This window comes from Heterocephalus glaber, unplaced genomic scaffold (assembly GCF_053883595.1).
Source record: "Heterocephalus glaber isolate CG9 unplaced genomic scaffold, H.glaber_assembly_v1.0 deba00000122, whole genome shotgun sequence".
Classification (NCBI taxonomy): Eukaryota; Metazoa; Chordata; class Mammalia; order Rodentia; family Bathyergidae; genus Heterocephalus; species Heterocephalus glaber.
Genome location: NW_028258138.1, coordinates 14,616,499 through 14,633,514, shown reverse-complemented (window position 1 = coordinate 14,633,514; position 17,016 = coordinate 14,616,499). Strand labels below are relative to the sequence as shown.

At 41.6% G+C, this 17,016-nt stretch overlaps 1 protein-coding gene across 1 annotated transcript in view; it reads left to right on the top strand.

Annotated features, from left to right (window-relative positions):
- The first annotated feature begins 1,571 nt into the window (after window positions 1–1,571).
- Window positions 1,572–17,016, top strand: part of Map3k7cl (MAP3K7 C-terminal like) — an 87,482-nt gene continuing 72,037 nt past the window's right edge. The window contains exon 1 of the mRNA XM_087213329.1: window positions 1,572–1,642. Within this exon, the coding sequence (XP_087069455.1) occupies window positions 1,587–1,642 (56 nt within the window). The 5' untranslated portion in view covers window positions 1,572–1,586. The remainder of the gene's footprint in view (window positions 1,643–17,016) is intronic.

Here is a 17,016-nt window from a genome sequence, read left to right as displayed (position 1 = left end):
CTGAACAATTAAAATTTTTAGTAGTCACATTGAAAAAACAGAAACAAGTGAGATAAATTTTGAATTTTTATTCTAATTTATACAATTTTTGTCATTTTGACATATAATCAATATAAAATATACAGCAATATTTTACATTCTTTTTTGGTACTAAGGTTTTCAAATCTGGTGCATATTTTACACTTATAACAAATCTCAGTTTAGACTGGCCATGTCCAATTTAATAAAATATTAATGTTTATTTCACATTCTTGTTTTTTGGTACTAAGTTTTTGAAATGCGCTATGAATTTTACACTTGTAGCACATCTCAACTTGGCCAGGCCATGTTTCAGTTGCTCAGTAGCCACATGGGGCCACTGTCTACTGTAGTGGACAACACATCTTTATATCTTCCTTATTCCACTCAGTTGTCCCATCTCTGACTGCACAGGCAGAACACAATGTGTTACACAATGGTGCTATGTGTGCAGGGACACTTTGTGTCTATTACTCATCAATTTGGATCATGCACGAGACATGAGAAATGGCCTGCATTCCTGCTGAGAGAGAATGCCATCTAACAGTTCTAAGATCTTTCTTCATAGAATGGGAATATTTCTTAGGCAGCTAATTTTTCAGGAACTCTAATTCCCTCTATCACCATATGAAGTATAGATTTTAATAAACATTCTTTGCCTCTATTCTCTTGAGTGTCCATTTTCAAATACATAATAACAACTACCATCTGTGAAATACTTCCTATGTATAGGGACTGTGATTCTTTTTTTTTTCCTTCATTTTTATCTCTCCCTTTCCCCTGTCTCCTTCTGCAGATCCTCTTCCCATCTCCACAGAGTCTGCTTCCCTATTTTCTCCTATTTCCCTTTTGTTTTGATATTCTGTGTATCATTATTTACATAAATAATTTTGTTTACAATTCAGGATAATTCTTTGAGTCATTATTATGTCTATTTCATAGGTGAGTAAACTGAGGTATTAGAGGTGCTGTCCAGTGTGACACAGCTACAATCCTGCAGAGCGAGATTTCAAGTTGGGTATCAGTGACCTCAGATCCAAGCTTCTATAGATTTATGCCCAGTGTATCAGGTGTGCACTTGTACTACATGCACTTGTAGCAGGTGTGCTAGCTACAAGTTTAAGATGTTGGTAGAGTAGTATTATAGAAGTGGCAGAAATCCTAGAGATCCTATAATTCTGTAATGAGATTTCTTTGTTTTGTGGTAAAATGCAAAAGCCAACCCTGGGGCTGAGAAAGGCAGAGTGGTTTCTCCAGTGAACATCCAGGACTACGACTTGGGCTTCTGACTCCAAGTGGAGTGCTCTTTCCCTTGGTTAGAAATGTTTCCAGATTTAAACTAGTTTATAGGGCTGTTAACAACCCTCTCTGAAGAGGAGGCAAGAGGTCTCAAGTTGTTCTAGGGCAAAAAAGAACTGACATCAAAAGGGTGGTATGGGGTCATTTGTCTCATCCTGACTCTGATTTGGCCTTGATCTTTATTTAGCCTTTCAGTTTTATGTTCTGCAACAAGTTTGGCCATGTTGGAGGACCATCCAAAGGTCAGCGAGCTGGCTTCTAGTGATTGGATGCTCACTCTGAAGCCAAAGTCTATTACTGTGCCTGTGGAAAGCCCCAGCTCACCTGGGGATGAGTGCTCCAGCCACTTTCTGAAAGTCATGGGCTTTGAAGGTTTTTTTCAACACTGCTTTATAGGGGCCTAAGGCTAGGTGGGCAGCAGGGACCTGCCTGGGTCAGAGCATGACAATGGCTTTATGGAGCTCTGAGTGTCCTCCTTTCTCATTTAGCTAATTCCCTACATAGGATTCTGATTTCATTTTCTCACCAGGGGGCGTGGTTTGAAGGCGAAAGACTAGTCCTGAATTTGTTTAATTGTGCTATTTTTTACTTCTCTGATTTGAGTACAAATCTGGTATCTCTGACAAAAGCTCACAGTGAGTATTACAAAACTTTTGTCTCCAAATGTTAGCTCATATTATAACTCATGCCAACCTAAATGGATAGGCTCACCCCAATCTTGAGTACACAAGACCTTTTTCATATGAACAATCTGTATAAGTATTTCTACAGCTATTATTTTTCAGCTAACATGGAATTTGTTGCAAAAACAATGATATTTCTAGAGGCTAGCAATATCCCCTCCATTACTCACCTGACAAGATAATTGTCTTTATCTATGAAAAAGAAAGACATAAGAAGTAGTGTTGGTCACATCAAGCAACTTGTGTGATTCTCAGATTCCTTACCACTATTACAAGAATGATGATAATTACCTTCTTTATAGGATTACAAATGACCTACATGTGCAAGTATTCTGCAAACTGAAAATCACTCAAATGTCATTTTATGTCATTTTCACATCTCTTTTATATATATAAAACTATATAAATATATATATAACTATATATATAGTTGTGATGCATTCAAAGCTAGTTAATACTCAAAAGGCAGCAGTTCTCAAATGGGAGCAATATTCTCCCACCCAGGGGATATTTGGCAAAGGCTGGAGATATTTTGAGATGTCATACCTAGGAGGCTAATACTGACATCTGGCAGGTAAAGGCCAAGGACTTGTCTAAACATCCTGCATCACATAGAACAAGCCCCCACAACCAAGAATTACCTGCCCCCCAATGTCAACAGTGCCAAGACTGAGGAGCCCCGCTGTAGGACAGTGGATTCTCAGATGGTGTCAGAGTCCAAAGGGGGCTTGTTAACTCGCAGATTACTAGGTCTTATCTTCAGGAAAATCTAGGTTGGGGTCTACAAATTTGAATGTCTATGAAATTCCCAGGTGATGCTGATCTTCTAGGTCCAGTGACCCGAAAGTTTGAGAACTATTGCAGGAGGTAAAGCTATCAACCCGTGTTGGTTGGTTTGCTTAGCCAGCGGAGCAAAATGGCATCTTGTTAAACAGTGCACAATTTGCACCAGCTACTCAAGGAGTCTGCCTCCACGACAAAAGCCTTTGTGTGATTATAGACAAAACTTGCAGGCTTCAGGGAGGGGAACCACTCTCCCACATCAGACTTGGGGCAGTCAGTATGTTACAGTTTCCTGGAGAGAGATGCATTCAAGGACTCTGGTCCCACATTCTCCCATGCACACATGCATATCAATATTCCTAGACCACTTGCCTCCCCAAATGTTAGCTCATATTATAACTCATGCCAACCCATATGGATAGGCTTACCCCAATCTTGGGTACAAAGAAATTTTTCATATGAACAACCTGTTTAAGAATTCTTACAGATATTATTTCGCAGCTAATATTGAATTTGTTACAAAAACAATATTTCTTTTTCTTTTCTTTTTTTTTTTGAGATAGGGTCTTGCTATGTAGTTCAGGCTGGCTTTGAACTCACTATGTAGCCCAGGCTGGCCTCAAACTCTTAGTGATCCTCCTGTCTCAGCCTCCCAAGTGCTAGGATTACAGGCAGGCACCACCATGCCCGGCTTTACAGTGGTATTTCTAAAGGCTAGAAATATCCCCTCTTTAGCTGGGAAACTTGGCTGAGGCATTTTTATCCTCTTTGACTCCGTGCCTTTCTGCTGCTAACTTTTCCTCTTCTCCTTTTCCCCAGCCAATGGGTCTATAAAAAGGAAGAAGACTATTTTAGGGGATGCTTTCTACTTGTGAGTCAATGCCCTTGCCTGTGTTGAGTGTCACTCGATCCTCACCTAGTGCTGTAGGGTCAAGTGAGGCATAGGGGACATGGGGTATTTCTCTTTTGTCTCTTGCTATCCCTGCTGGGTAAGTCAGTAATAATGATTGTTACTCTCAGTTTGTCTCATTGTCCTAACTGACCACCTCAACACCCGATTGCTCAACAACTAGTACTACATTTTTCTGTTACTTACTGTCTCACCTCAGCTGATACCATCTATGACATCTGCTGTGCCTGACCATTGCAGAACAGTGATTAGGGACTGTACATTGCCACTATCTTGGGTTCTTGTTAAAATTCAGTTCCTTGCTCTGTAAATCTGAGGTGAAGTTTGAGATTCTGTGTTTCTTACAACTTCTAAGGTGATTTTCCTGGTGTAGAGACCACATCTGACTAGCAAGACTGAAGTTTTAAGAATCTAATGATTTCATCGAGAGAATTAAAATGAGCAGAAGGAGACACACAAAACAATAAGAGTGATGCCCTTGGTAAAATCAGCTATTTCTCAGAGAAATCAATGAGGGAATTTTAGGATAGGTTGTCAATCCTGGCTGCACTTCTGGAGCTTAGAATTTTTTGTTTTGAAAGCAGATGTTTATAATGAGAAGTGAGACTGATTAGGAATTGAGATGCGGCAGTTTCGATAGCTGAATGTCTACCATCTTGATTCTGTCAAAACGTGACACTGAGGCCAGGTGCCTATAATCCTCACATTCTGGGAGGCTGAGGCAGGAGAACTGTAATTTCAAGCCACATCTGCACAACCTAGTGATTTAGTGAGACTGTTTTTTTTAAAAAAAGGTTGGGAATGTGGTTCAATGCAGACTCTGGATCAAATCCTAGAACTGCACACGTGCACACACACACACAAAGTGGGGTTGAAAATACATACTGTGCTTTGAAAATATATGGACAAAGGGGCCGGGGATTTAGCTCAGTGGTTTCGCCACTTGCTGTGCAAGCTCAAGGACCCGAGTTCAATCCCCAGTACCAAAAAAAAAGAAAAGAAAAGAAAATATATGGACAAAAGCATAGAGTTGTTGCCAGTTTCCATGAGAAACTACCAGAGAAAATGCCATTCATTCAGTCATTCATTTAACGTGTTCACTAAGTGCCTACTCTGGCCAGAACAGTATTCTACGTGTTGGGAAATGCGTCAGTTCATAGGGCCGATTCAATTCCCTGATCTCAGAGAGCGAAGATAAGTCTCAAAGAGGTCGCAGTGATAAATAAGCAGGGTTGGGTTTGTGATAGCAAAGCAACGTGTTATGGGAGCAAGCATATATCAGGCGAATGATCTTTGTCTCAGTCAGTGGGAGCTCCTTAAGAAAGAAAGTGCTGTTTAAGCTGAAATCTGAAGGCCAGGGCTCCAGGCACAGGAGTGATATATTCAGAAGCCTAGTAATTAAAAAGCACAGTGACCACAGTTTAAACGTGGCTGAGCACGGTGAGGGGAGCTCAGTTCCTTGTGAGTCTGGAAAGGTACCGTAGTCAACAGGCCACATTTGATTAAAGCAGGCAGAAGCCAATCCATAGGAACTTAAGAGGCAAGAGCTGCCTTACTGAACTGGGAAGCCCATGGTGGCGCTGGCATTAGGCATAGTGAAATGAAATAATCAAGTCTGTCTCTTTGCTGTCTTCCTCTCCTCCACTTCTGTGTGCTGGTCTATTCCTCCCATCTCAGAAGTGCTTCCTCCATACAGTTGGTAAATGACAGGTTATGATTACAGATAGCTCCAGGTTTACAGCATCCCAGTTCCACTACTGCAAGGAAAAGGGAGGTCTCCTTTCTTCCAGATGCACATAAAATCCCAAGTAAGAATTCAGACTGGACTCTGGATGAACATCCTGTGCAACTGTAAGAAAATGATTGCGGCTGGGAGATGAGAGGATCAAGCAGGATTCGCTGTCCCTCTAGTAGGGTGAAGGGATACTACCTTAGGGAGAAAGGAGTTGCAATTGTCAAGAAAGGAGGGCAAAGTGACAGTGGGCAGACAGAGTAAACAAATTCATTCGAAGTACCCAAGTGAGAATTTGGAGGGAGTAGTCATGCCATAGGAAGACCTTGGACCTTTCCTAATAGTATCTTAGATAATAAGTTTGGCATGAGCACATTGGTGAGGTGTTTATGGACTCTATGGTAGCTAGCAGATATTGGAGCTTGTCTAAGGAAAATTAGAAGAGAAATGAAGCAAAAAGAGCTTTTATAAATCGAAAACATTATCACTGTGCACAAACTATAAGGAGATAGAATAAAACTAAAATTTATGTTCAGTGTTACTATTGTCACTGTGATTGTCCTTGAAATGCTTGATAAGTACACAAGGTGTGATGACAACTCAGTTCTTAGGCCAGTAGACAGTCACATTTATTACCAGTTTGTTTAGGGCATAGCATTTGTCTGAGTTCTTTTGAAACTTATTATTTCTTCTATAATCATTATGGTCAAATAACATGGCAAGTAGTTACCACAGAAACTGATTTCCCATAAATTAGGCAAAGGAACAGTATTCCAACTTAATTAAAACATGCAGGGATATAATTTACGTAATGTTTATAGTTGGCTGCAATAGATTACCCATTAAAGTTATAATATTAGGCTAAATAGAAGTGGGAAGATTCTTGATCTTTTTATTTCCTAGACTTTAGCCAATTAATATAAAGTAGTTGAGCAATTAAGATTAGATAAGATCATAAAAGTCTATGTGGGAAGCAAGCTGTATGTTCTATAAATTGTTGAGCTTGTATATTGAAAGGAGTAAAAGGGAAACATTAATGAATGATAAGACAGCGAAGTCCACATACTATTTATTATCTAGACTGCTTTGCCAAACATCATTAAATCTTAGGGCATCTGTCATCAGGCTTCTTTCATTTTTGAGGAAAAGAAGACTCCTTGTATCTTTAGTCACCTTGCCTCTTCATTCATGTGGGAATGCATCTTCAGTTACAAGAATAGCACCCTCCTTTTAATTTATTTATTTTTTGTTTGTTTTTTGAGACAGGATCTCACTATGTAGTTCAGGCTGGCTTTGAACTCACTATATAGCCCAGGCTGGCCTCGAACTCACAGTGATCCTCCTGCCTCAGCCTCCCCCTACTGGGATTGCAGGTGTGGGCCACCATGCCCAGCTAGTGTTCTCCTTTTTAATTAGAGCTGAAGCTCCTGTTCCTCTGACTTCCCAAGATCCCAAAGTGGCAGGTAGAGTATTGACACAGCTTCTATGGGAAAGGTTCATTCTCCCTCCCTATGTTGGACCTTTTGCCCCAAGGGTTAGGTCAATAGTTCTCTCTTTTTTGAGACTGAAGTGTAGCTTAGAGTTTTTGAAGATACAGTTAGGGGGGTTGGAAGATTCGAAAGAGCTCACACACAGTGATAATGATAAGCAAATATAATAAAGTCCAGCAACGTCTCGGAGTATGTAAATACCGCCACAATGGCCACACTCATGACTGTGGAGCCCTTCTTGGACACTGCACGACCCCGTCCCCTGCATTGTTCCACAGGTTCCCACCACCAGGCATCCTCCTCATACTGAGTGTGGATACTGAGTTGCAGCAAAAGTCAGTTTTATTACTCTGATTATATTAATCACATCTGGGCTGATCTCTGTGCAGACATTGCCACCTAGCAGTTGCTCAGAGTGGATTAGAAGCCTCTTCTTCCTTTCCTCTTAGGAAGCAGATCTCCCCTCGCTCTCCTGTGAGTGGCAGCACAGGCATGTATAGGACGCAGTTGGCATTAGCTGCACATAGAATGGAAACCCAAAAGCTTTGGCTTTTGCACTAAGCTTCATTTCTTCAGCTAAATCAAAGGACCCTTAAATCCTTATCTCTCTCCTCCACCATTCCGTAGTATAAAATTGTTTACATGAAAACTATGAAGGGGCTGTCTAGGCAGTTGGGGGATAATCTATTATGGGTGGAAAAGAGTGTGCACTTTGGAACCCAACTGGAGTTAAAATTTTAAATGCGTCATTTACTATCTGTTTTGAAGTTGGAAAAGTCATTTAAATACTCCCTTTGTTTCCTCATCTGTAAAATGCGGATGGTAATAGGTAGGCGACGGGAAAAGTACTTGTCACAAATTTAGAGATATTTATTGCACATCAGCTACCAGCATGTATTAGTTATCTCTCACTGCATTACAGACAACCTCAGAACTTAGCAGCTTAAAAACAGCAAACAGTTTTTGCATCTCACAGTTTCTGAGTATGCTTTAGCCGAAAGCCCCTGGCTCAGGCTGGACTGCAAAGCTGCATGCTGGCGATGCAAAATGTCACTGAGATAGGTGTGAAAGGGAAGGGTCTGATCTTGGGGGCCACCTTCTGGGGCGCCTAGCACCGAGTGTCTGCTATGGCTACAAGTTTGGAGCATACAAGTTAGATTATCTGATCAAGGCTCACCTGAAGGCTCCGTTCTCAGCCTGGCCTCATTTTCGCTTTTATCAGTGACTTAAGTAATGGTATAAAACAGTAGTCTTTATTCTTGATGATGCATCTTGAAAAACTTCTAAGCTCTCAGTGTGTGTTTATACACTACCCACAGTTACCAGTGTTACTCTATTCACTAATCAGGCTTGATTTCTTGCTTGGTTTTACACAAAAATTACAAATAGAAGTTCCATTACTTTTTGCCTGAGCCTCAAGGGACTGTCTTAGATCCTTTCTCTGTGTGTGCATCCTATTGGCAGAGGCAGCGACTCAGAGATGGAGACTGTGGTTCACGTCAGAGTCAGGATTCAAACTATATACTAAATATTGGCAGGAAATCATGCTCCCCTGTTCATCTGTGCCTCTTCTTGTACAGTGCACAAACTAGACAACCATGCAAGGCAGACCTATTGGCTTCCCAGGAGCAAAGAGGCTCTTACAAGTTTCAAGAAAATTCATTTAACTCAGCCCAAGGAACAGGGAAGTTAAGTAGGTAGTGTTAACAAGCCTCAGGAACAAGACTAAATAAGAGTTTTTGGAAATGTATCGCAAGCTGGGTGTGGTGGCACATGTCTATAATCCCAGCACTAGGGAGGCTGAGGCAGGAGGATCATTGTGAGTTTGAGGACAACGTGGGCTCCATAGTGAGTTCAAGACCAGCTTGGACTACATAGCAAGACCCTGTCTCAAAAAAAAAAGAAGAAAACAAAAAAAAAAGAAATGTAATCACACAGTTGGACAAGATGTTGAGATTGACTTGATGCCATTAGCTTTTTTTTTTGCATCGGAGATCGAACTCAGGACCTTGCACTTACCAGGCAGGTGCTGTGCCACTGAGCAAAATCCCTGGTCCCAAAGGATTTATTTTGTTTTCTTTGGTACCAAGGATCTAAATCAGAACCTTACACTTGCCAGGCAGTTTTGGGCACCACTGAGCTAAATCCCTGGCCCTTGCCATTTTTTTTTTTTTTTTGGGTAGCAGGGCTCAAACTCAGGACATTGCACTTGCAAGGCAGGCACAGTGCCACTGAGCCAAATCCCCAGCTCACCATCAGCTTTCGATGTCCATTTTTCTCCCTCTTCCAAAGGGGAGATCAATTCCTCTCCTTCTTAGTGTGGTCTAGGTAAATGACACAATTCTAAGGAATAGGGTATGGCAGAATGTGTATGGTTAGATCATAAAATGCACTTCTAATGTGGCTTCTTCCTTACTGTCTTGCTGGGAGTGCACTTTCTGGAGGAAGTCACTACCAGAGGTGACATATGGAGAGGTCCTTATAGTGCAGAAGAAAGGCCTCTAGGTAACAGTTATATGAATGAGTTATCTTGGCAGCAGATCCTTCAGCCTCCACCAAACCTTCAGATGACCCCAACCTCACGAGGGACTCAGAGCCAGGCAACCTACATAGGATGCTCCTGGGCCCTTGACCCACAGAAACTGTGGGAGGCAACAGATGCCTGTTGTTTTAAGCAGGTTTTGGCAAAGAATAGCTCTAAGGCCATATCCAGTCTGCTGTCTGTATTTGTAAATAAAGTTTTATTGAAACACAGCCAGGTCTCTTGATTTACACATTGTGTCTAGATGCTTTTCCACTACAACAGCAGAGTTGAGTAGTTGTGATAGACACGATGTGACCCACAAAGCTGGAGATGTTTATTATTTGGCCATGTCTTAGAGAAAGTGTGCCAATTATTGGTGTAAGTGGCTAAATTTAGAGCTGTGTGTGTGTGTGTGTGTGTACTCACAGCAATATATATATGATACAGAGGAAGCTGGCAAATGTTCCTAAGAGAGACATAAAATAACAGGCAGTTGTTTATGTTGAATTTTGTCATACCTGGCCATGACTTCTGGAGCCATTGTTGTGTCTTGTGACCATGACAGGAATCAGTGCAAAGGTAAAGGTAAAGGTAATACAACAATGATAACAGAGCTTAAAGAATCAAGAGTTTAGGGGCCAGGGATTAGCTTAGATCTATGATGAAGTCATTAAACTACTGACTCAATCTGTTCTGAAACTACCCTACTTCAGCCCCCTTCCCTAGTACCCAAGATAGTGAACTTCCTCATTGTCTGAGTTCTTAAGGTTTGGGTTTTGGTTACTTGTAACTAACATTGTGTTAATCGTACAACTTTCTACTTGAAGAAAGTAGCCCTGCCATGAAAAGAAGCCAGACTTTCTGAAAACATGCACTAAATTGTCAGGTCAACTGGGGAATGGATTAGTAGAGCCTGGTAGTTTGCAGGTTTTTGTAGCAAGACTTCAAAATGCCTCTGCCTTGAATCACTTCCCGCAGCACAGCTACCTCCTTCCCTCTAAATATGCCCTGATCTCCCCAAGAAAAGGCCAAAGCATGTGAATTGATGTGTACTGGATTTCTAGTGTCTCTGCGACCTCTCATAATACACTGGAAACTTTGGAGGAGAAAGAGTTCAAAGATCACAGTTGAGTGCTCTGGAGTCTCTGGTACTTTCATAATGACCTTGAAACCTGTGCCTACTTTGACTGATGAATCAATCTAAGGAGGAGGGGCAGGACTCGACCTGATTACTGGGCCCACCCCTACTGGTAGCCTTGCATTGGCTAGGTGGGGCTTTGCATGTTTTGCATACTCTCTCTTTATTCTTTTGGCTTGGACATTCTTTCTCTTGCGTAGGGCATCTCTTGCTTCCTGTTTTGATTCTTTTTTGACTCCTTTTTGACTCCTTTCTTGATTCCTTTGACTCTGAGATCGAGGGGCCCTAGGTAGATAAAAACAAATCAAGGTACAGAGGATATTTCTACATCTCTCTCTTAGAAATCTTTGCCAGATATTTCTATATTAGGTATCTATTGCCGTATAACAAAAGGGCCATCTCTTTTTCCCTCCTTTGTAGCTCTCTGACCCACCCAGTGGTTTTAATTCATGCTGAGAATTCTCATCATCACAAACTCCTGCCACGATGTTGCTTACTTTTTCTTTTTCATTCTTGACACATTTTCCTGCAGAACAGTCTCAGGTTTGTGTACTCTATGGCCCTGTTACTCAAAGGGTGGTCCTTGGGCCAAGAGCATCAGCATTACCCCAGTTGACCCTTTAGAAATTAGTTTTGGTTCCCCCTTGAGTCTTTCTCTTGTTTCAGAATTATGTCCTATTTCTCTGCTTGGCAAGAACAGTGGTTTAAATAAACCGTTGCTTTCCCAGTAGAAAAAACCCATACCCTAATTATGAGTGCACTTAGACTTAGAATGACGTCTTCCCACTCCACACTACGTCATTTTTATTGGTGCTGGGCACACTGGTCATTTCACTTCCAACTTCACAGCGGACAGAACAATAAGGAAATCCACACATGGGGTAATCTTTGCTGTCTTCACCTCTGCCCTGACCGCGTTTACCCACTGATGTAAATTTGAGAACCTCCTTGCTGAATCAGGGAAAGCTTGTCTGGATCACAAAATTCCGGAGTAGAAATTTGACACTGTCCTGAGCTGGGAGTATTTGGAATCACACGCAGGAAAGGCTGTGTGTTTGTGGACCTGCCTAAGGGCAGAATGTGTGCACACTGTCTCTAATTACGGCACTCCAGGAAGCCTCACCCTGAAGGTACGACTGCTATGAACCCAGCATGTCCCTCAGCTAATCCTCATTAACCAAGTGGATATTCTTCCTTCGTGTACCATCTTCTCTAGCTGGCACCCTTCCTGCAGTCTTTGCACGTCTTGCCAATCCACTGGCCCAGTGCTCTGGGGCACACAGCTCTAGGCTCACCTCTCACTCTACTCCCTCCCAGACACATTTAATAGTTCCATGTGAATAACCAGTTCTTGGTGAAACTCTGGGTCCCCTGAAAGGACCCCACAAGAGAGCTGGTGTTTTCTAAGGAAGAGGAAGCAAGTTTCCATTCTACCAGGACCCTGATTTCCACCTACCTATCCAGGCCCAGTGGGACCCAGTTGCTGATTAGAATCCTGGTCAATCCTGACCTTGGTTTTCTGCAGCTCCAACATTGGAATGGAGTTTGCCCTATTTTAGGTTGAAAGAAGATCTTCCCTCGTGTTTTCCCCTAGATGTGTTCACCTTTCCCTTCCCTACTTCCTGTCCCCCACACCATGCATATTAACCCTCCACAGATCAGATTCTGCCCTTCATTCCTCAGGTCTTTCCACTGAGCTCCTCAAGCTCTGAGCTGGACACCGAAATGAGGGGGACATGGCTTTTGGTCTCAAGGAGGGAGGAGCAATTTCCTGCTTAGTTGTTGAGTCACCCTTGGAAATTAATAATCCCACTAATGTAAGACTAATGATTTCAAGGACATTCAAGTGCTATGTCACCCTTGCAGAGGAGCATTGATTATTTCCTTGGAGGAGAAGTTGGGTAGGAGCAGGAGATTCCAGGTGATACATTACACATAGAGGCACAGGGCCATGAAGCCACACAGGAAGGCCTTATGAGAATTTCACTCAGAGGGACAGAGTTTTCATGAATCTTATCCTAGAAGGTCAATGTGGAAGGGCCAGTGGGCAGGAAGGACGGTGACATCCAAGAGTACTTTAGATCACCTTCTCATGCTGTACAGGATGGAAGGTGCATTCTGCCCAGGGCTGCTCCTTGGATACATGCAGTGCATACGGGCCTGGCTGTAAAACTACGTGAAACTATTGTCATGCAAGACAGAAAGGAAAAATGCTCCTCCCTGTGGATTCCTTTCCTTAAAGTATTGCTGAAGCAGCTCTACAAAGACAGGGTCTAGGCAGACCTTGCCTGGCTCCCAGCCTTTTCTTATCTCAATTGTGATCCATGAACCTTCCAGTCTTCTTATCCCCACCTCTAGGATGAAGCCAGATAGACAGGCTCCATGCAAATTAGGGAAAAGGACCTTCCTCGGGGCAATTGAAGGCTTGGTAAAGCTAAGGATGTTTTATGAGTACCAAAAAGGTAGTGTCTGTGATGGAAAAGGAGCCCTTTTCTGCAGGCAGATGGAGGCCAACAAGGGAACCAGAGCTCAGAGAGTGTTGCTGAACTGGATTTTGGTCCCAACCATTCACACAAACTCTGACCAGAGAGTTTTAAAGATCAGGCATGAAAAAAATGGGAGTGTTGCAAGGTTTATGAGATGTGATTGACAAATACATTGACATTTTTAATTAAAAATTTATGGGCTGGGGATGTAGCTCAGTGGTGGCACACCTGCCCCACAAGTGCAAGGTCCTGAGTTTGATACCTGGTACCCCAAAAAAAAATTATTACAAGAAAAAGACACATTGCCGTTAATCTCCATCAGAATACTTCCCGTGCTTCAAAGGTACTTATCTCATTGTTCTTGCCACTTTCTGAAGCAGGTTTGGAAGTGCTCTTTTGTGGGTGTCTCTGGTTGTGCTATTGTGGCTGCCCTGATGTCCTGAATGGATTAAAAATGTTTACCCTTCATGATCATTTTGGGGGGTTGGGCTGCACCAGATCTGGTGAACAAAGTGGACGAAGAGATAGTGTAATGTTTTTACTATCCACTCTTTCCAAGGGATGGTAGTTGGCAACAGCGTTCACTTTGTTTTTTATTACACCTTGTAAAGACACGAAAGAGCACTTCCAGAACTGCTTTAGAAAGTGGCCAGAATGATGGGGTGAGTTGGGAGTGAAGGGAAGTATTCTGAGGGAGATTAATATCAATGTGTCTTTTACCATAATACAATTTTAAAATTTAAACATTCTCCGTATATTTTGATCATGGTTTATGGAACTGGATCACTACGATGGCCATTGTCCTCTGGCCAGATGCCCCAGCCCCTGTCAGTTTGCTGTGGTTTTCTGTCCCAGACCAGTGCCTGCACTGTGCTGGTCCTGACTACAGACTCGATGGTCCCCAGGCCCTGTGAGGTGGCCAATGATTGAGTAAGCCTCTGCCTTGGTCTTGCTCTTGTCTCTGAGCCCTCTCGTGAATGTGCGGTGACTCTGCCTGTCCTTAAAGCACAGCTTCCTGCCTTGCTCTCTGCAATTGCTTTTACCCCTTCTACCTAGGCTGTGACTTACTGGAGAGGAAAGAAGCTGGGCCTGTGTAGGGCTGAGGGCTGACTTGCTGCTGGGAGTTGTGGAAAGGTAGTGTATAGAGCTGCAGCAGCCTTTTTGAGACCATGAGGAAATAAAGTTAGAAAAACTATGGGGAAGCTAAAACAAAGCCTTAACTTAACTCAATTGCTAAATTAACCAATCTTGTCTCTGAACGTCTTGTTACACAAGAGGATAAATGTCATTTCTGTTAATTATTCTATTAGTAGTTAGTGAAAACATTTTAATTAGTGTAGAAACTTATTTCCTATGTGTTTTTCTAGATAGTTGTAATATTCATAACACCACATAGATTGTATTTCTATTATCTGTCATTTTGCATATGAGTAAACTGAAGTTTAGAAAAGCAATGTGTTTTGCCCAACATTATTGCAAGAAACATACTTGTGCATATATTTTGGTAGGTGGGTTTAGTTATTTTCTTAGTTAATTTTCTAGTAGAGGAATTATGAGCTCAAAGGTGCTGCCTGTTGTTATGGTGTAGATGTTTGTGGCCCCTAAATGCAATGTTGAATTTATATCGATGACTGTGACTATATTGAGAGACAGAGTGTTTAAGGAAGTAATTAAGTGAGGTTGTAAGGGCGAGGCCCTATCTGGTAGACTTCATGTTAAGACATAAGGAGGTGGCTCTCTGCAAGCCAGGGAAAGAGCCCTGACCAGGAAAATAAAGAGCAGGCCCCTTGCTCTTGGGCTGCGCCACCCAGAGCAGTGAGAAACCACCTCCATTGTTTGAGTCACCCTCTCCTCTGGTCTGTTTGCCATAGCAGCCTGAGCCAACTCCAACATGTATTTTAAGGCTTTTGAAATTGACTGCCATATCATCCTCCAGAAATAATACACCACTTGGTATCCCTACCAGTAGTGTATAAAAATGCACAGTTCCCTATGTTCCTAGGAATACCGAAGGTAAACTTCGAAGAATGGAATTTGAACTATAGTCTAATTTTCAGCACCTGGGTCTGCTCAGAGCAACCACTCTCCCCTCTGAATCCTAGTGTCCTTGTGGGTCAAGTTAGCATCCTGATCATGATTCTGTTTCTTTGTTATTTTTTTATTAATACATGTTTGCAGCAATTAATGATTGCATTCCTCATGTGGAGTTGGTAGATATACCTAATATATCTTATTTCTTTTTTCATCCCCTTCTTTCCCTCCCCCCTCCATTTCTTGATTGCCCTCTCATTTGTTTCCTATTTATTTATTTATTTAGGTACCGGGGATCGAACTTGGGTCCTTCAACTTGTGAGTCAGGCAGCAGAACCACTGAGCTAAATCCCTGGCCCTCCTATTTATCTTTTATTCTTACAGGGCTGGTGCCAACTTCATTACTGAGAGTGCCACTGGAAAAAAGGTATGAGAAGACATTCTGTAATCTGTAAAGCAGAACATAAGTATTGATGCAATTCATCTTTTGCCTCAATAGAACAAACTATGGAACGTATAAGGGGTTAAATGAAACAGAAATAATTTCATAGCGTTCAGTCAGCTCAAATGGTCTGAGAGTTAGTCCAAATGAAAAACACATGAATACTTTGGTTAGAGCCCCCGAGTTCAACTTGAGTCTGAATTCATTTTAGACTGGGTCCCGACAGTTTTCTGATGTTAAGGAACTAGCTTCATAGTCTGTGAACTTCTCTTTTTCACAGCAGAATTATATTCCCATCTTGCAGCTTTGCATCTTCCTACTAGGTTGACATTCTTAGAAACCTCTTTTATCATTTCATTTCCAAAGTAAGGTGACCGGGTAAGACTGCTTGTTTCCTCTTCCTCCCTAAACTTTGCCTACCTCAGAACTTTCCTGGTAGAAGAGTTCTAAGTGTGAACATAGGGAGGGGGCTAGGTGATTATTAAGTGTTGTGAGTTCCAAAAATAAAGGAATCCCATTATGTGAAGCTAGACAGTCCACATTTATGTAACACTTATTTTATGACTACTTAATTCTGTTATTATTATTGCTGCTAGTAATTAATTTAATTTGGTTAGCAATAAAAATAGATTAGGTCTATTTTCCCCTCAAAATCTGAGAGAACTTAAAAAATATTTGGCCAGGAGATGTTAAGAATCTCATAAGCGTAAGGCTTCTGGCAAAACCCTGTCTAAGTATTGGATTCTTCTCTCTGTCGGTATTTGTTGACATAGTTATATGAATGGATTTTGACTGGCAGTTCTATAACGTTTCACTCTACCAAAATTCATTTCTTTTTTTTTTTTTTTCGGTACCAGGGATTGAACTCAGGACCTTGGGCTTGCAAGGCAGGCAGCAGAACCACTGAGCTAAATCCCCAGGCCCCCATTTCTTGATTTATAAATCACATATATAAATTGAATAGTACACTTTCTCCCAACTCAGAATTGGTATAGTAGCTTCATATGTCTATAAGTAATAATTACTCTACATTTCTGGATATATTGCAAATTACACAAACATTTATACCTCAAGCTGGCCTTAGGCAAAATGAGCCCAGTAAAGCTATATTATACATATATCCTTCATATTACTGCTTTTATTTCTTATAGTGCAGTCTCCTAGGAATGTGACTTCTGGGTTAAAGGCAAGTGGGATTTTTATTTTTACTGATGTTATTTCATTGCTCTCCTGGAAGACAGTAATTCTGCAATGCACCAATGTGTTCTGTTCTGCAGTTCTGTCAACAAGAGATGCTAGCTGTTTTTAAAAGGTTATCAGTGTAATGATGCTTAAAGTGCTATTATATCATGTACTTAATTTGTGCATTCTTTTTTTTCTTTATTAAAATACTGAGTTTATTTCACATGTATATTTTTGTCTCCCCACCATCTCCATGTCTGACCACCACTACTACTATGTCCTAAGATAACATTCCATA